At 34.5% G+C, this 17,365-nt stretch overlaps 1 protein-coding gene across 6 annotated transcripts in view; it reads right to left on the bottom strand.

Annotated features, from left to right (window-relative positions):
• The window catches only part of LOC129762854 (uncharacterized), a 565,660-nt gene that overhangs the window by 70,177 nt on the left and 478,118 nt on the right, over window positions 1-17,365 (bottom strand). For 5 of the 6 annotated variants that reach the window (XR_008740728.1, XM_055761417.1, XM_055761418.1 and 2 more), the window contains 2 exons: window positions 10,948-11,028; window positions 10,409-10,465 (listed from right to left, as the gene is read on the bottom strand). Coding sequence is in view for 4 of the 6 variants with exons in the window: in XM_055761417.1 (XP_055617392.1) it covers window positions 10,409-10,465; window positions 10,948-11,028 (138 nt within the window). In the remaining 2 variants the exon portion in view is untranslated. The remainder of the gene's footprint in view (window positions 1-10,408; window positions 10,466-10,947; window positions 11,029-17,365) is intronic. The other variant, XR_008740727.1, reaches the window with a different exon arrangement.

The raw sequence follows: 17,365 nt of genomic DNA, 5'->3' as shown, positions 1-17,365 counted from the left end.
GTTTAGTGTTAATAAAGAAACAAAAAAAAATTAACTGAGCTACAACCCGCAAATGTTGAATTCAGTCTGCATACACGTTTTTTTTTGTAAACAACGTAATACAGGTATATCTCAATTTTACGTACATACTTGTTTCTGAAATGTGCGTAGAAGCGAATTGTGCGTAAGATCAAAGCATGATATTTTTTTAATAAAAAATAATTTTAGTAATTAAGAGTAGTCGGGAAAACTTTCACACAGGTGGACTTTATAAAACATTGTTGATATTAATCTATCATTCGGGATTCTTAGAAACAAAGGATATTTCAGACCTTATTTGCATTAATTAAACTAAACATATATAATAACAACTATAAAGAATGGAAATTTAAACTTGGATTTATTTGTGTTAAACGAGCCTTGTCACATTTAAACCGATAATTTTTCAGTAACTCAACAGAGCGAAGAATCTCTAACAAAAACTTTGTCAAAACAAATTTCTATCTGCTATTTTCTCCAAGATATTCAACCTCATCTCTCGCAATGAAAATTGAAAATTAAGGAACAAATCATGTTCTCCAGCATATCTGACCATAACGTCAATCGAATTCAACGCCGATTTATCCAAAACCCGTTGAAAGCCATCCTCAAGGTCAACAGGATCCAGTCTTCAGAATGCTGTTGTGTAACACGTTTTTTGTTCACTGGATTCTTTTTTACGCGATTTTTCTCCGTGATTTTATTTTACGCGATTCTCTTGAAATCACGCGATTTTTCACGTAGGATTACGTTTTTGGGAACATATTGGGGTACAAATTGAAAATCGAAAATCGAGCGCATCGTGAAAATTGTCCAATTTAAACGCTTATTGCTCAGCCATTTCATGATGGATTGATGAATTTTCTGCGTCAATCGATTTCGGCACTCCATAACAATTTATTATGTTGGAGAACATGTCATGTCATGTCATGAAACTAACTATCGAACAATTGAAAAATCTCAATCCCTATCCTAACGGAAATACCCACTTATAATTGGTCGGAATTGACGACACATGCGGCGGGTCCCTAACAGAGACATCAAAACCAGGCTGCCTGGGGAAAATCGACATTGCAGATACATGAAGGTAGGGGGAACTTTTGTTCCCACCGAAATGTGTTCCCTAACAGAGACATTAAAACCAAATCATTATCAAAGAGTTTAACGATATAATTCTTTAAACATATCCGAAATCAACAAATAGCCTAACGGAATCCTACGTAAACTATGCGGTCGCGTCTCGGACACAACCCTCCTGTGACTTTTTTTGAGATTCTCTCGAAATTATGCGATTTTTTGTACGTCTTTTCTCGAGATTAAGCAATTTGGCACTGCCTACCATCGCTTTGTTGGGAAGAGAAAGTGAAGAAAGGAAATTCTGCGAGAGCGTGTGCGAGTGTGGTTGTGACGAGCGCGCGCTGGTGATGGGGCAATCTTTTAAAACGCGATTCCCTCAAAATTACGCGATTTGCACGAAATCACACAGTTGAGCTCTCACTTCTTGTACACACAGGCACTCTGGCGAATGAGCACGCTCCGAAACAGATCAAATCAAATGCAAATCAAACAGATCAAATGCTTGTTGTCAGGTCCGTTTTTGCACCGAGATTGCACCGTTTTTTGCGCCGTTTTTTGCGCCGTATTTCTATACCTGTTTTACACTGCGCTTGAATCTGGGTTGCTTTCTCTGTTGAGTTATTTTTCTTCACACTAGCGCATACGGTTGGTATGGAGGCACGCTATTGTTTTTATGCTTTGCTTACAACGAGCGAATACAAAACGGACGCTACAATTTGATGGGTATGTGTATAAAATGAGGCGCGCTTCACACAAGTGTGTGACAAGCGATGTTTAGTATCTGAATTCTGCGCTGTCGTGTTTATGCATTTGGGACACTTCGTACCAAGAGAGAATACGTGTCTGTTATATTTCGTCATCTGCTGTGGGACTGCGTACTTTTTCAACGATTTCTGAATCCTTCAAAAGTTTATTCTCTTCGTCTATTATGTTTGAGTGCAAAATTTTGTCCTTGATATCTGTGAGATGCTTTTTGATAACCGTCAGGTGTAGGTCATCCTCATCTTCAACTTCTCCAGGGTTGTAGAGTTACCTCAAGACTTCTTTATCGACGTCAATTGGACTTTATCCCAAGATTTCGTAATACAAGGGTTAATTGTATCCTTTACGTTATTACTATTCACATTGTCATGAAACTCACCTGATCTACCAAGGACCGCTCCCATCACGATCTCTCTGTTGCGTGATTCAATCATTTGGATTGCATTTGATCCATAGGTTAAATAACTGATATTTTTACCATTATATCATCGTGATTAGTTTTGAGTTCCGCTGTGTTAAAATCAGCAGAACAGATATCTAACATCAGAACAGCTCGGAGGGGAAGACCCGAGTCCACCTAAAAATTTCGGACCTCTGGCCGGAAATGCTCAAAAAATCAGGTTTTCGATGAATTACGGGTCATCTAAGCGTTCTTGGATGTTGTGTAGTAAACAAGGAGCTCCTTCATATTCTTCAATGGTCGGGGATTAAGGTACTTCCCGATGGCTATCAGAGGTACGATGTTAGAACATGGCATAAAAGTTAAATGTTCATTGTTGGTTTCCTACCTTGGTGACCCTACCGAATCTTTATCAACATAAGTATTCGTGGGAGTGTTTTTAAGAAATATAGACCGCTATCAACGGTATTAAAAAAATATATATATATACGTTTACATTGTGTTTCATTAGATTCATTCATATTACATCGAAAAAATGTTATGACAAAAATAAAAGCCCAGCGCGAAAGAGATGTTTAAGACTCGATGTAGACTGACAAATCCATCGGAAAGTCCCTCGATGATGACTGGATTGACATTTCAGGAGTTTCCCGATATTATTTTGGTGCGTGTAGGTTCATCACAGGAAAGCAGCATGGTTGGAAAGAAAATTAGTATTCAAGTACGAATCGAAACTCCTTTCAACCCGAGTGTCCCAGTGGAAGATTGCTGAGTAATTCGGAATCAGTCAGGGAGCAGTTCGTGAAAACATAGAAAAGCACAAAACTTTTGGTTCAGTAGCTGACCGACCCAAAAAAGGCTGTCCCCGAAAAAGAGATGGTCGAGCAGATGCAAGAACCATTCGAGAAATTTAGAAGTCACCTCCGTCACGATCCGTACAATCCAGGAAAATCTCTCGCTTAAGGAGAATTTGGCAGAATCTGTGCGGAAAGCTAAGCTGGGACCCGGTTTCATATTTCAACAAGACTATAACCCTAAGCAAACAGCTAAACAAACGATGGCCTACTTTCATTCTCGTCTCATAAATTTTATTTTTATTTATTTATTTACATTTGGTCGGACGCCAGCGCTTCGAGGGCTATATGGGCCGTCAGTTTCAATATTATTCCTAACTATATACAATATTATTTCTAACTATATACAATGTTGATAGTCTACAATATTAATACAAAAACTAAAATAATAGTATGGTTTTACAAATAATAATACCGAGAATATAATATATAATAAAGTGTAACACCCATAGTTTATAACATTTTTTCTAATTCTCGTCTCACAAATGGCCGCTCGAATGGCCTCCTCAGAGTCCAGACTTGAACCCTAACGAAAATTCATGGGCTTTTTTGGACTGTGATGTGAACAAGAATGGAGTAACGAACGAAGACAATTAATTTGTAGCTCGTCAGAAGGCGTGGGCCGAAATCAACCCGCAGCATCTCCAGAACCTCACTGGAAGTATGCTAAAACGTCTTCCACTAGTCATCGAAGCAAATGGAGGCCATATCTACTACTGAAGCCATCAATTTCCCCATTTGGAAATTTTTATTCTGTACCCATTGAATGTACGCTTTTTTTTGTCATAACTTTTTTAACATTTATCAGAGAACTCCCTTTCTTACATTAGTTATGAATTGAACTGAACTGAATGCATTGAGAACATAAGAAACTATGTTGAAACAATCATCAAATCAAAATGTTGTTCTTGCTTTCAACCGTGATGTCACATTTAAGAATTTGAAATGAAATGGGGTGGGCTTTTATTTATGCTGGTCACTGTATGGCATTTTTGCATAGAGATTCCTGAAAAACTCATGTAACAGCTTGTAACAGTTTAGTGTGTAAGTTTTCGCGACTGACATGTTATGGACATTTTTCTGAATAGAAAAAAAAACTTGGCGGAACATGCCAATCGCGGAAATTTACACACAAAAATATTACGAATATTATTAATAGTATTTTTTTAGAGAAAACATGAAAATAATGTTGCTTGAAAAAATCTATTCCTATAGAAGTACTCTTCTTCAGAAATATAGTTGGCTTGTTAGTTATTGTATGAACAAAAAATCATTATTTTTATATACGCCTGGGCTATTTTTAATTTAGTTTAATTTCTTTTTTTTATTTTTCTCAGAATAAAAAAACATTTTTGAGAAAAACGAATGTTAACTGTGGAATTAGTTTTGTTTTTTTTTCAGAGTAATCTTTTCTTAAATTTATTTTGATATTTTTTAATGAAAATATAATAAATTTACTGCAATACATTCTTTGAATAAATTTCTCTAGGTCTTATGGTTTTCGAGTAATATTTTTTCTCTAAAAAAGATAGAAAAAAAATACTAAATTCCAAAAAATTCTAGCTCAACAGCTATGAGATCCAATTTGATTATGATTTTATTTGTTTTCTATAGTTTCCATGGTCTCGGGACCAAAGGCGCGATATATTTTTATATTTTTTTCTGGAAAGCTGAGGATTTTTCACATAACATATCTCGAAACCAGGGGGGCATTTTTTTCGTTTTTGAGCTATGATTTTTCAAAGTGAATCATTTTTACCTTTTTTCCCAAAAATGAATTTTTTTTCAAAAATGTATTACTTTTGAACTACTGGACCGATTCAGATGATCGACATATCAAATTAAAGCCTACTAGCTACTAGCCTAACTAGCTTGAAAAAATAACACATTGACCAATTAATTGGATTATAGTCACATCCATTCTAATCACATAAAAATATTGAACGAAAACTGAGAATATGTTAACTTTGAAAAATCATAACTTAAAAACGAAAAATAGCACCTCTCTGGTATTCTGATTTTTTTTGTTAAAAAACCTCAGCTTTCAGGAAAATATGAAAAAAATATGGCGCCCTACCGAAACGAAAGCTATAAAAAACAAATATAATCAATAATTACGAAAACAAAATTAATTTCTATTCAGAGTGTAATATTTTTTCCAAACAAGACTAGCTCATTGGCATTGATTTGATATGTCGATCATTTGAATCGGTCTAGTAGATCAAAAGTAATGATTTTTTGTAGTGGAAAAAATGGGGAAAAATGATTTGTCGAACCATCGGTTCACTTTGAAAAATCATAACTCAAAAACGAAAAAAACGCCCCCCTGGTTTCGAGATATGTTATGTGAAAAATCCTCAGCTTTCCATAAAAAATATAGCGCCTTTGGTCCCGAGACCACAAAACTATGAAAAACAAATACAATCAATAATAACGAAAACATAATTCAAATTTGCTGCAACTGTGGTATTCTTCAAAAAAAGACCAGCTAATTGGCTTTAATTTAATTTATCGAATTGGAATTGGTCCAGTGGTTCTGAATTGGTCAGTGGTTCGAAAGTTATGAATTTTTGAAGTCATCTTTGGCAAATATGCAAAAAAATGGATTTTTTGGACCACCCTAAAATGGAAATGGTCAACCTAACAAAAAAATTAAAAAATACACGTCTAATAATTTGCGATAAAGAACAAAACTACCACTTTTGACGAGAATCTGAGAACCACTATATCGGTTTGGCATGGAATGGATATATATTCATTTTCGTTTTTGAGCTTTGATTTATCAAAGTTAACTTATTTTTAATCTTCGTTCAATATTTGTATGCGACTAGGTTAGATCTATGGGACAAGAATCCAATTTTTTCGCAAGTGTAATTTTTTTTTTCAAAGAACCTCATTGGATTCAATTCAATATGTCGATTATCTGAATCGGTTCAGCAGTTTCAAAGTTGTCAAACAGTCATTTTTGGAAAAAAGAGAAAAATGATTTTTCAGACAATCAGTTAACATTTAAAAATCATAATTCAAACACGAAAAAGAACACACCTGTGATGTTTGGATATGTTATGTAAAAAAATTTCAGTTTTCAAAAAAATATATAAAAATATATAGTGCCACTGGTCCCGAGATCATGTAAACTTTTAAAAAACAAATACAATCATTATTTACGAAAACAATTTTTTTTACAGTTGTAATGTATATTAAAGACTAGCTTATTGGCTTTAATTTGGTATGTTGATTATCTAAATCGGTTCAGTGGTTCAGAAGTTATGAATTTTTCGAACGAGTCATTTTGGAAAAAAAAAATTAAAAAGAGGAAGAAGACGAATTTCAAATTCTCATTAAAATTATATGAATAGCCCTTACAATTTCCAACAAGTCGTCTTTACATCGGAAGATGGGCATTTTACAGGGAAAAAGTTTTTCTAACAACAACTTTTTCATGTTTTTTTCGAAAAAAATACAACTAATTCTAATTATGTTTAAAATAAGCGAGATAGTGCACTCGACAAAGTTTTAGATCTTATTAAAATATGAACTTTTGTCGAAGACGTCAATTTCCTATCTTTTATAGTTTCAGAAAAAATGATGTTTTACTCGTAACATTTTTGTGTGTAAATTCTCGCGTTTAACATGTTCTTAATATGTTTCTAAATTGAAAAAGCTAGCAGAGCATGTAAATCGCAATGATTTATACACAAAAATGTTACGAATTAAACATTAATAGTAATTTTTCAAACAAAAACATGAAATAATTGCCGTTCGAAAAACTTTGTCCTTTTGAAAGTGCACATCATCCGATGTAAGGAATGTATGGATTACTTGTTGAAAATTTTCAAGGCGTTTTTGCAAAAAAAATTAGTTTTAATTTTAAAAATAATTTTTCAGCGAAAAAAAAATTGTTTTTTTTAATGAAAATTTAAACTATTTCCTACACTTTATCATTTGATCGGTTTTGTTGCTATTATAGTATTTGAGTTATATTTTTTTTTAAATAAAAAAAAATTGTTTGGTCCTTCTCAAAAAGTACTCTAATTCTTTTTTGAATAATTCAAGTATGCAAAGTTGTGCTCCCGTGGCCGAGTGGTTAGCGTCAAACCTAACATGCCGGGGGTTCGGGTTCGATTCCCGTTCTGGTCGGGGAAATTTTTCTTCAAAGAAATTTCCTCTGACCTGCACTGTGGTCACGCGTATTCTAGAGCTTGCCACTCAGAATGCATTCAAGGCGTGTTATTTGGCATAGAAATCTCAACTAAGTACTAATGAAAATGACGCAAGTAATACTACGTTGAGACGGCGGAGTTCCTCTAGGAACGTTAGTGCCATATAAGAAGAAGAAGAAGAAGAAGAAGAAGAAGTATGCAAAGTTGCTTAAAAACCCGTCTGCTTACACCCACAACGTTCCATTGCTATCTCAGATGGTGCTGTCAACTTCTAAGATGAGTTGCCATGAAATTCGCCAATCCGTTGTTTGACTCAATTTTTTAGACCTTATGGCCAAAATTACAAAAAAAATTCTACCTCAACAACTACAACTAGATTTGAAAAAATATATTCACAGAATGAAATGTATGAAATTGTTTAAGTATTCATTGAGAAATGTCAAACAAATGAAAAAAAAAATTACACTGAAAAGAAAAGAAATAAAAAATAATTCTCATAAAAATATTTGGTTTAAATTCTGAAAAAAAATATGAGTAGTCAATATCATAACCAACAAATCATCCATATATCGGAGAAAAGGCACTTCTACAAGAAAAGAGTTTTTTTCTAACAACAACTTTTCACGTTTGTCACGTTTGAAAAATTACTATTAATGTTTAATTCGGTTAATTAAAGGATAGAAAGATGTCGTCTTTGAAAAAAGTCCATATTTTAATATTATCTGAAACTTTGCCGAACACACTATATCGCATTCTCGACTTTGAACAAGATTATGAGGGTGATGATGATGGTCTCACCTTCTTCCCCTACAAAGGAAGTTCGGGCAAGAAGTGTTATCTAATAAATAATAATTTTTATAAATTTGAATTTTTAAATTAGTGTTAGTTGAAATTTTTATGAAGAAAACATGAAAAAGTTTTTGTTAGAAAATGTATGAATGTATGGATAACCTGATGCTTTTCATATAGTTTTCTTGAGAATTTGAAAAAATACGTTTTTGAGAAAAATGAATTGTTCATTTTAGAATATTTTCTTCAGTGTCAATTTAAAAAAAAATCGGATATTTTTAACGAAAATTCAAACTTTGGCCCTTTAGTATTTTATTGCAATCTGAGATATGCTGAGATGCTGCGAATGTGCAAAGGTCCAAATTTAGGTAGAAATTCAGGGTCAACTAAACTTTTAGCGATGTAGAACTTTTACAATATCTTGATCCTACTCAAAGTTGTTTATGTTATTTCCCAAAGATACACCCTTTTCATTTGTTTGTCGTTTTTTCGGGAGTGCACTTATGTCATATGTTAATTTTTGTATTTGAGTAAACTAAAATTGTAATAATGAGCTTTTGGTGGAACAACATCAAAAACTTTGAGTAGCATTAAGGTATTGACAAATTCTGTATTGCAAAATGTTTGTCTTGGTAAGCTCTAAAAATGGTTCCAAAACGGTTTCGATGAAGAATTTGAAATATAAAAGTCAGAACCAAAAGCGGCTTTTTTGATGGTCACCCTAATGCAGCTTAGATTAGAAGCGCTTTATCGAATACCGTTCTTCTCTAGACAGACAAAAACTGTCTTCGACAAAGTTGTTACATGTGATGGAGCGCTCTTTTTTATGTTGTCAAAAATAGGGTGACTAAAAGTTTAGGTGAAATCAAAAATCTAACTTCCTAATCTTTATAGATAGAGATAAATATAATTCGACAATTTCGTAGCCCCAGTTATTTTAAGCAATTTTTGAAAACATTTTTTTTCTATATTTTTATATATCCTATTCAGCGCTTTTTTTTCTATGTTGCATTAGGGTGACCATGGAAAAAACGTTTTTTTTTTGCTCTAACTTTTATTTTTTCAATTCAATATTTAAACTGTCTCCGGATGACCTTCAGAGCTTATCAAGACAAACAGAATGTGTCAATATCTTAATCCTACCCAAATATATTGAAGTTTTTTCCTTAAAAACTTATGATTTCAAATTTAGTTTACTGAAATACAAAAAAAAAATAAAAATTGTTGAAATACCCTTAAAAAATCCCACAAATGAACCTTTTTTATATGTTTGCCCCAGAAAGAACGACAAATAAATTAAAAAAGCGCATTTTTGGAGGAAATATATCAAAAACTTTGAGTAGGATCAAGTTATTTACAGGTTTCGCATCGCAAAATGTTTGTTTTAATAAGCTATAAAAGTCATCCGAAGACAGTTGCTATGTAGAATTGGAAATATAAAAGCTAGAGAAAAGAAACTGTTCGAGTTGACCAGAAATTCTTCTTATGCGTTAGCTACTTGGACGTCAAAGAGAATTCGATGACATGATTAAGTAATTAAGTATTCGAATTTGATGTGAATAACAGCCCTTTTGCTTCCCCTCTCCGTTCAATATTCTTCAGATGAGCAAATCATATATTACACAAACAAATTATTTTGAATCTAAGTTGTGAAGTTCCAACCTTGGATAATCGAATCCGACCTGTATTCCATGTATTTCCAACTTTCCACTTATATGTGACCAAAGTACAGTATTTTGGTCACGACTTCTGATTTCTGCCGCCTATCGAATTACCGCGGATTTAATGATCCTCTAAGCTCGATTCGAGATAAGTACCTCATAAGCTCATCAAAGACAAAGACAAACACATATTTTACAAAATTTCAGTACCCTCTCGGACAAAATGAACAAAACATTAAGCACATCACATGAATCTGTCTAGTCGCGAGGAAACTGATAAAATCAAATAATGACGAAAGTAATTAATGCCTCGAAGAAAGCATAGTTCTTTTTTTCCCCGCTCTCCCCCCCATTGAAACAAATGACCAAGGTGTCTGGGTCGAACGTCCACCATAACCGACGAGAGTCAGAGAGCCTTTGGCACGCTGCCACAACAACAAGTACTCAAACACTTTGTGGTTTTTCTTTATTATTATCATCATTTTTCTCTCTCCTCTGGTGGAAAATGAAGCGAGGGATTTTTTTTTTTGTGTATATAGTTAAATGGATCCGACAGCAAGACACGGACGGGACGGGGGGTGAGTATACGATGGGGAAGGTTAAGGGATGTTTAATTCGGTAGGAGCGAGCAAAACAACGGGTAAAAGTAACGAAAACACACAAAAACGGCAGTGCGCCACTTACCTCTTCGTGTTCCCGTTGAAACTTTTCCTTTTTCCTAAGTGCATCTTGAATTTTTAGCTGCATACCGAGAGGGAGAAAAGTGAAATTTAATCAGCCCACCAACGGAAACAAAAAAAAATATGAAAAGTAAGAAAGAGAGAGAATATAAGTCAAAACAGGTGAAAATCATGAAAAATACAAGTGTTATTTGGTTTTTGTACGTTTGTGTGTAGCATAAAATGGCGACCGCAAAACAGCAAACCGCAAAAACTTTTGCCACGATTCAAGACGAAAGAATAATTAAAACTAAAACACTGAAAAGTGAAACAATTTAAGCACTTGAATCGTTCGCTCTCTCTCTCGTTGGAAGCGGTTTTCTTTGCGCGCGTCAAATAGAATCAGAAACAGAAGAAAAATATATTTGTATATAGTGGGTGGAGGCGAAAAATATTTATGCACATAACAAATGTCTGTCCGAGAAGTGCCTTCGCGACCCCCCTCCGGTGGACCCGGAAGTACTTTTCCTTCGCCTCTCCGGGAACGGCAAAGCGACAACTCACCCTCTGAATTGTTTCCTCGAAACTTGGCTGCGGTCCACCGCCATTCATTTGAAAATGTCTCAGTCTTTCGTTCGGCTGCGGCTGTGGGGAAATGGAAAGCAGAAACAAAAATATCGTTAGCATTAAGTCATTTGTGTTTCCAATAGCTGTAGAGAGAGAGTAGTTGTGTTGAAATGTCCTTGTGCGGGGAGCCAACAGGGATGGGAGACTAAATAAGATTCCTTCCATTTGTTTTTTTTTTCTCTTATGTATTTTTTTTCTTGTGCTGTGGCCTATGAAGCGTGTTGAGAGTGCGGAAATGAACGCAAAGTTTGCCACTTACGAAGGCGACAAGAAAATTTGCATAATAAATTAAAATAATTCCAACGAGCTTAATGACGTTGCTCTTTTTACAGCGCGGGGAGATACACATTGGTTCAGATTGTGGGAAAAGCACGTAAAACTTTCACGGTTGTTTATAGTAACGATTTGGGATGAAGTATCGATCCGATTATCTTTTGTTCAGCGACAGCGTCTTTTGATTTGTATAGTACCGAATGGAAAGTATAATTTATAGAAATATATCTTTTTAATATGTTGCTAGAGACTACGTGTGCAACAATTCCGAGGTATCAAGGTCTACAAAAAAAATACTCAAAGTCCGAAGAATTAGCTTTTCGGAATTTCTCAAACTTATTTAACGTAGAATATGAAGAATTCAGGAAAGTGTGTTTTTGTTGTTTAATTTTTGTAATAATTTTTTTTCTTGAAGCGGCGTGAGAAAGAATAAATTCACTTGAAAAACGCTGTCATGAGCAATGCCAACACATCCTATTGCCAGATTAAAACGCAATGCAAATGACGTTAGTGACTCTTGTATTCTTTTAAAAAGAAATATCTCGCAACGCTATATCGTTGCGAAGCAATTCAGAAATACAAAGAATGGAGTTCTATAGAGCAATTCCAAATGAAATCGACAAATGACAAAACATGAGTATTTTTGAGTCGAATGAAAGTGTGTATTCCGTTTGGGTTAGAGGAAATATGAGTTTCCCACAGCAATTGGGAATTTTTTGACTCAAGCGTAACTTTTGAAAAGGGCATATCGATTTGAGTAAGAGAAATCTTTGATAATTTATATCTCAAAAACTATGAGTCGTACCGAAATAGTGTCTTAGAAAGAGTTATAGAGTATTGATGGTTGAATATGAAAAAAATGTACACTTAGAAAAAAAAAATAGCACTCTTTTTTTTATTTACAAAATAAAATTTTAATTTGCGATATCAAAAAATATGTATCATGTAGAAAATTTAAAAAATAGGCCCAAGATGGTAAAACTATTTTTGACGAAATTTGTAGGACATCGAATCCTTAGGAATTTTCGAAACTTCGAATTTTTGTATGTTAGCCACAAATTATGAATTTTGATGTGATTTAAAACAAAAAAGATTATTATCAATCTCCTTCTAAATGCAACAATTCTCGAGATATTCAAAAAAAATATTTCTAATTTATAATCTTTTTTATAATAAATAATCTCTTTTAATATATTTTTCTATACCGTCATATCCATGAAATTTTATTAATTTTCTTATATAACATATGTCTTTACCATAACGATGTATTTGGAAAAGTTGTTGGAAATTATAAGCGAATTCATAAAATCTCATGAACATGATGGTATAACACGACAAACACATTTAAAAGGCCTATTTACTATTAAAAAGACAATAAATTACAAATATTTTTTAAAATATCTCGAGAATGGCTACATTTAGAAGGAGATTGGTAATGACCTTTTTTGTTTTGAATCACATCAGGATTCATAATTTGTGGCTAAAAATGATTGCTAACATACAAAAATTCGAAGTTTTGAAAGTTACTAAAAATTCGATGTTCCACAAATTTCGTCAAAAATAGTTTTACCATCTTGGGCCTATTTTTTTAAATTTTCTACATGACTTCTATTCTGTATGAAAAAATTTAAAAAAAAATAAAAAATATCAATTTTTGATATTGCAAATTGAATTTTTATTTTGCAAATAAAAAAAAATACAAATTTTTTTCTCAATGTACATTTTTTTCATATTCAACCATCAACACTCTATAACTCTTTCTAAGACACGATTTCGATACGACTCATAGTTTTTGAGATATAAATTGTCAAAGATTTTTTTTACTAATATCCATACGCCCTTTTCAAAAGTTATGCTTGAGTCAAAAAATTCCCAATTGCTGTGGAAAACTCATATTTCCTCCAACCCAAACGGAATACATACTTTCTTTGGAATCAAAAATACGTTTTTCAAATCTGCATTTTTAGGACGATTTCATTTGAAATTGTAACATTTACCCGAATGTAACAATTACCCGAATGAAAGTAACACAAAAAGAAGGATATATTCAAATAATACACAAATTTTACAATATTTATATTTGTATATTTAATTCTGATCAGTGTTTTATAAAGATCATATTTGTCTCATACTTTCATTTCCATTCAAAAAGTATTTTTTCGTGGGAAGTACAATTCGAGAAATACTGTCATTGAATAAAATCCTTTTCAAACTAATGAAAAGTGAAAGAATGCAGTTTTATAACGTTTTATTAAGTCCATTCATTCTTATGGATGACGCAGTCCGGGCAATCGGTGGAACACAAGTTTGCTTGCGAGAGGCCGCCGCTTCCGACGGGGGGTCGGCGACCAACTCGGATTGCGTCACCTCGACGGCTTGGTGCCGCCTCGATTCCTTATCCTCGTTAAATGGAGACTTCGCCCCCATTACATTGATCTCAAAATAAATTTCATCACGAAATAATAAACTCATGATAAAAATTGCGCTGCGGCGGCAAATACGTAAGTACCATTTTTTCTTATCTATTCTTTTCACATTTTCATTAAAAATTTTCATGTTAAAGTTACCTGTTTAATTTTAGGAATATTTCATAACCCATGCTCATTTCTGAATGATCTCTTGGTCTTAAAGAGCAATACGGAAAGGAAAGAAGACAGCATGTCAATTGTGCCTACACAAATTTCTAAAAATGACACAGCGAAGTCTTCAACATCTTTTTCGAATTTCCTCATTACAACTTCTCAGTTTACATCGTAACTTCCTAACAGCAGACTCGACAAAACTCATAAACTGATTTGTCGGAATTTTTCCTTCTTCATTCGGGTAAACATCCCATTCGGGTAAATGTCGCATTCGGGTAAACGTTGCATTCGGGTAAATGTTCATTCTGGTAAATGTCCATTCGTGTATATGTTGCATTCGGGTATTTGTTACATTCGGGTGAATGTCATTCGGGTATGCGTTACATTCGGGTGAACGGGACACAACCGTTGTTTCAATACTTAGTAGACATAGTCCTGACCCTAACTTAACAATTATCTATTGATCTCCTTGCGTTTCAACCAAAACATTATTCAAAATATAAAATAATTATCAGAGACTATTCTTGTTCAAGATGCCTGAAGAGAATGTATTATTCTGCTACACAGAATACACAAAAGAGCCATTCAATTTTGTTTTGTTTTAGAAGCGTGTTTATTTCACTCGAAAATTCATAAAAATTTACGCTTCACAGAAATTGAACACGATACTCAATGACTGGAATTTTTGAGGAAATTACACTATCGATTTCCTCGGGGAGTATTGTATCGATTATCTAAATTAAAAATGTGTATATGAGGTAATTCCAATTTTTTGTAATTTTGCCATCCAGCCGAATACATTCAGCAAGGTGTGGAACCGAATATATGTAACGTTGTAATGAAGCTCATTCTACATTTCACACTTTTTTTTTTGTTCACACGTTTTGTAATATCATGACAATACATGTGTCTAGACCTGGCAATATCAAAGGCTGCGTCGGCGTTACTCATGGTAGCGTCTGGTAAGTGAGTGTATTTTTCCTCACACTGCTTCTGATTGTTTAGAATCGCAGTCTCTTGCTGTCTACCTCTATATCGTTCGCAAGTCATTCAACGTTGAGATGGTTGACGTTAGGAACATTAGAAACATTACTACCATTGAAGAAAAAGATGGAGAGTGTCGTTTGAACGGTGGGTGTCAACGATGAACTCCAGATTGTTGTTTCTTCTTCGAATCACAATTTCTCGCGTCACTGTGCAGTCGTCTACCATGACTCCAGCAATGTGTTCAACGACATATGCATTGAATGTATACATTGATTAGAATTGATGAAAATAACGTGATCGTCACCTGACAAACCGAGCATGTATGATATGAAGAATTTCAATAATTAATTATGTTTATTCAAAAAGTCTTCCAGCTCGCTGCCAATACGCATGGCTTTAGCCGAATTAAGGTTATTGGCGCATGTGAGAATGAATGTTCAATGAAGTGAACTTAGCGCCATATGTCATTTAATAACGTAAATAAATTCGCTCTCTACGGGTCTACGGGTCGATTATTTGAATATTATTTATACCAGAATACTAAAATCGCGATTGAAAATAGGAGATGGGGGTGAACCTTTAATGTTATATATAGTTTCATGCCAAATTTGAGAAAAAATAGAAATCAAAATTATTTAGATTTTTTTTTTGCATAGGGCCACCCTAATCGGTATTAAACATATGGTAATTGGTACCCTAGCGGTATCATATATAGTTTACGTCTTATTCTCATGCCTACCAAGTTTTTTGTGCATAATTTCCTTAAAATCGTTTAAGCCGTTCCGAAGGAGTTCAACCCCGAACATCGTGACACGAGAATTTTATATATAAGATTATGTATTTTTGCTGAAAATCTGTAATGCTGTATATACAGATTCTGCGTCTACAGAAATTTGGCGAAAAATCTGTAAAATACAGAATATTCTGTATACAATAGTTCGCCCTATTTTCACGTATTTGCAATGCCGATTTCTCTCAGGAAGCTTGGTTTTGATGTCTATGTTAGGGAACCGCCGCATGTGTCGTCAATTTCGACCAATCAGAAGTGGGTATTTCCGTTAGGATAGGGATTGAGATTTTTCAATTGTTCGATAGTTTTATGAAATATATTATTTTCTACAATATGAAAAATTGTTATGGAGTGCCGAAATCGATTGACGCAGAAAATTCATCACTCCATCACGAAATGGCTGACTAATAAGCGTTTGAAATTCGACAATTTTCACGATGCGCTCGATTTTCGATTTTCAATTTGTACCCCAATATGTTCCCGAAAAACGTAATCCTACGTCAAAAGTTATATAAATATTGGAAACTATCAAATATTCAGCGACCGGTACTAACTAACTAACCTTAATGTGTCTTGTCTCTAATGGATCCAAATAAAACACAAGAGTACTCCTCCAGAGTCCATATTTGGAATTCATTCTAATGAATCTTTTATCAGTCTTAGGGACACTTTTGAAAATTTCATGGTTGTGACGATAATGAAGTTAAAGAGCTAAGAACCGAGCAGCACTCGCCGAAACATTATTTAATTCTCCAAGATCAACGAATCTTTCCCACGGTGCCAATGGAAAATTTCTCCGGCAACTATCGCTACCAAGAAAGTGTGATTGCTTTTGTTACCTGGTCGCACCCATCAGTCGACGCTAATTCCTGATCAACGAGGCGTGCAAGCGTAGCGAAGTTGAAGTTAAAAAAAAATACACAACGACACCAAATCGGTTGAGGAGGAAAAGTTTCCCGGGAGCAGAAAATCATGCCTTTCCGGTCGGCTCCCGAGTCCCGAAACTGACCTGATCCTGGGCAAATTCCCTAGAAAGAAAATGGTGCATTGCGCGTTTCCGACCGAACCATCCAGCCAGCCTCTCGGACTCGTTTACCTTTACCGGCTCCCTCCAGAGAGCCGGCAAAGATGGAAACAGGAAGTGGAATTTCAAAATGCAAGGCACGCGGAGAAAATGGCATTCTTTCGCGCTACTTGAGGCTTTCTCAAGGCGCAATTTTCATCCGGTCTTTGTTTTAATTAAAGTTTCTTTTTCCGCTTCCCATCGTCGAGTGGATTGTGCCTTTCCGCCGGAATGAATGCCAGCGTGAATGGTGGTTTTGTACAGTGACTGTCTGACTGTCAACTGGGACTAAAGGCGGGTAATTGGTTGGCGGAATGTATAAATAACAAACCGGAAAGGAATGCCGAGAGAGAGAAGGACAACTTCTCCCATTGGACAAAGCATGTAACTAATATAAGAAGAGAATAAACACTGTATATGTTACAATGTAGCAAATCAAATATTCAGTAGTGTCTTTTGTCATCTCCCATTAGTCCTTCAGACAACATAATGAGGTATAATAACTCATTTCACTCGGGCGCTATAATATATATGAGCGTGGGTGGAATAAGAAGGCAGACGCATTAAATCCCGCCGGCTGGCGGTTGAAAATATCGATTTTTCCAGTGACGCGTCTTATCTAGACATCATTGAAGGGCACCGGAGTATGGAAAACCCTCT

The sequence above is a fragment of the Toxorhynchites rutilus genome, chromosome 1 (genome assembly GCF_029784135.1).
Source record: "Toxorhynchites rutilus septentrionalis strain SRP chromosome 1, ASM2978413v1, whole genome shotgun sequence".
NCBI lineage: Eukaryota > Metazoa > Arthropoda > Insecta > Diptera > Culicidae > Toxorhynchites > Toxorhynchites rutilus.
Note: the sequence above shows the minus strand (reverse complement) of the source record. Positions and strands in the feature narration are given on the sequence as shown.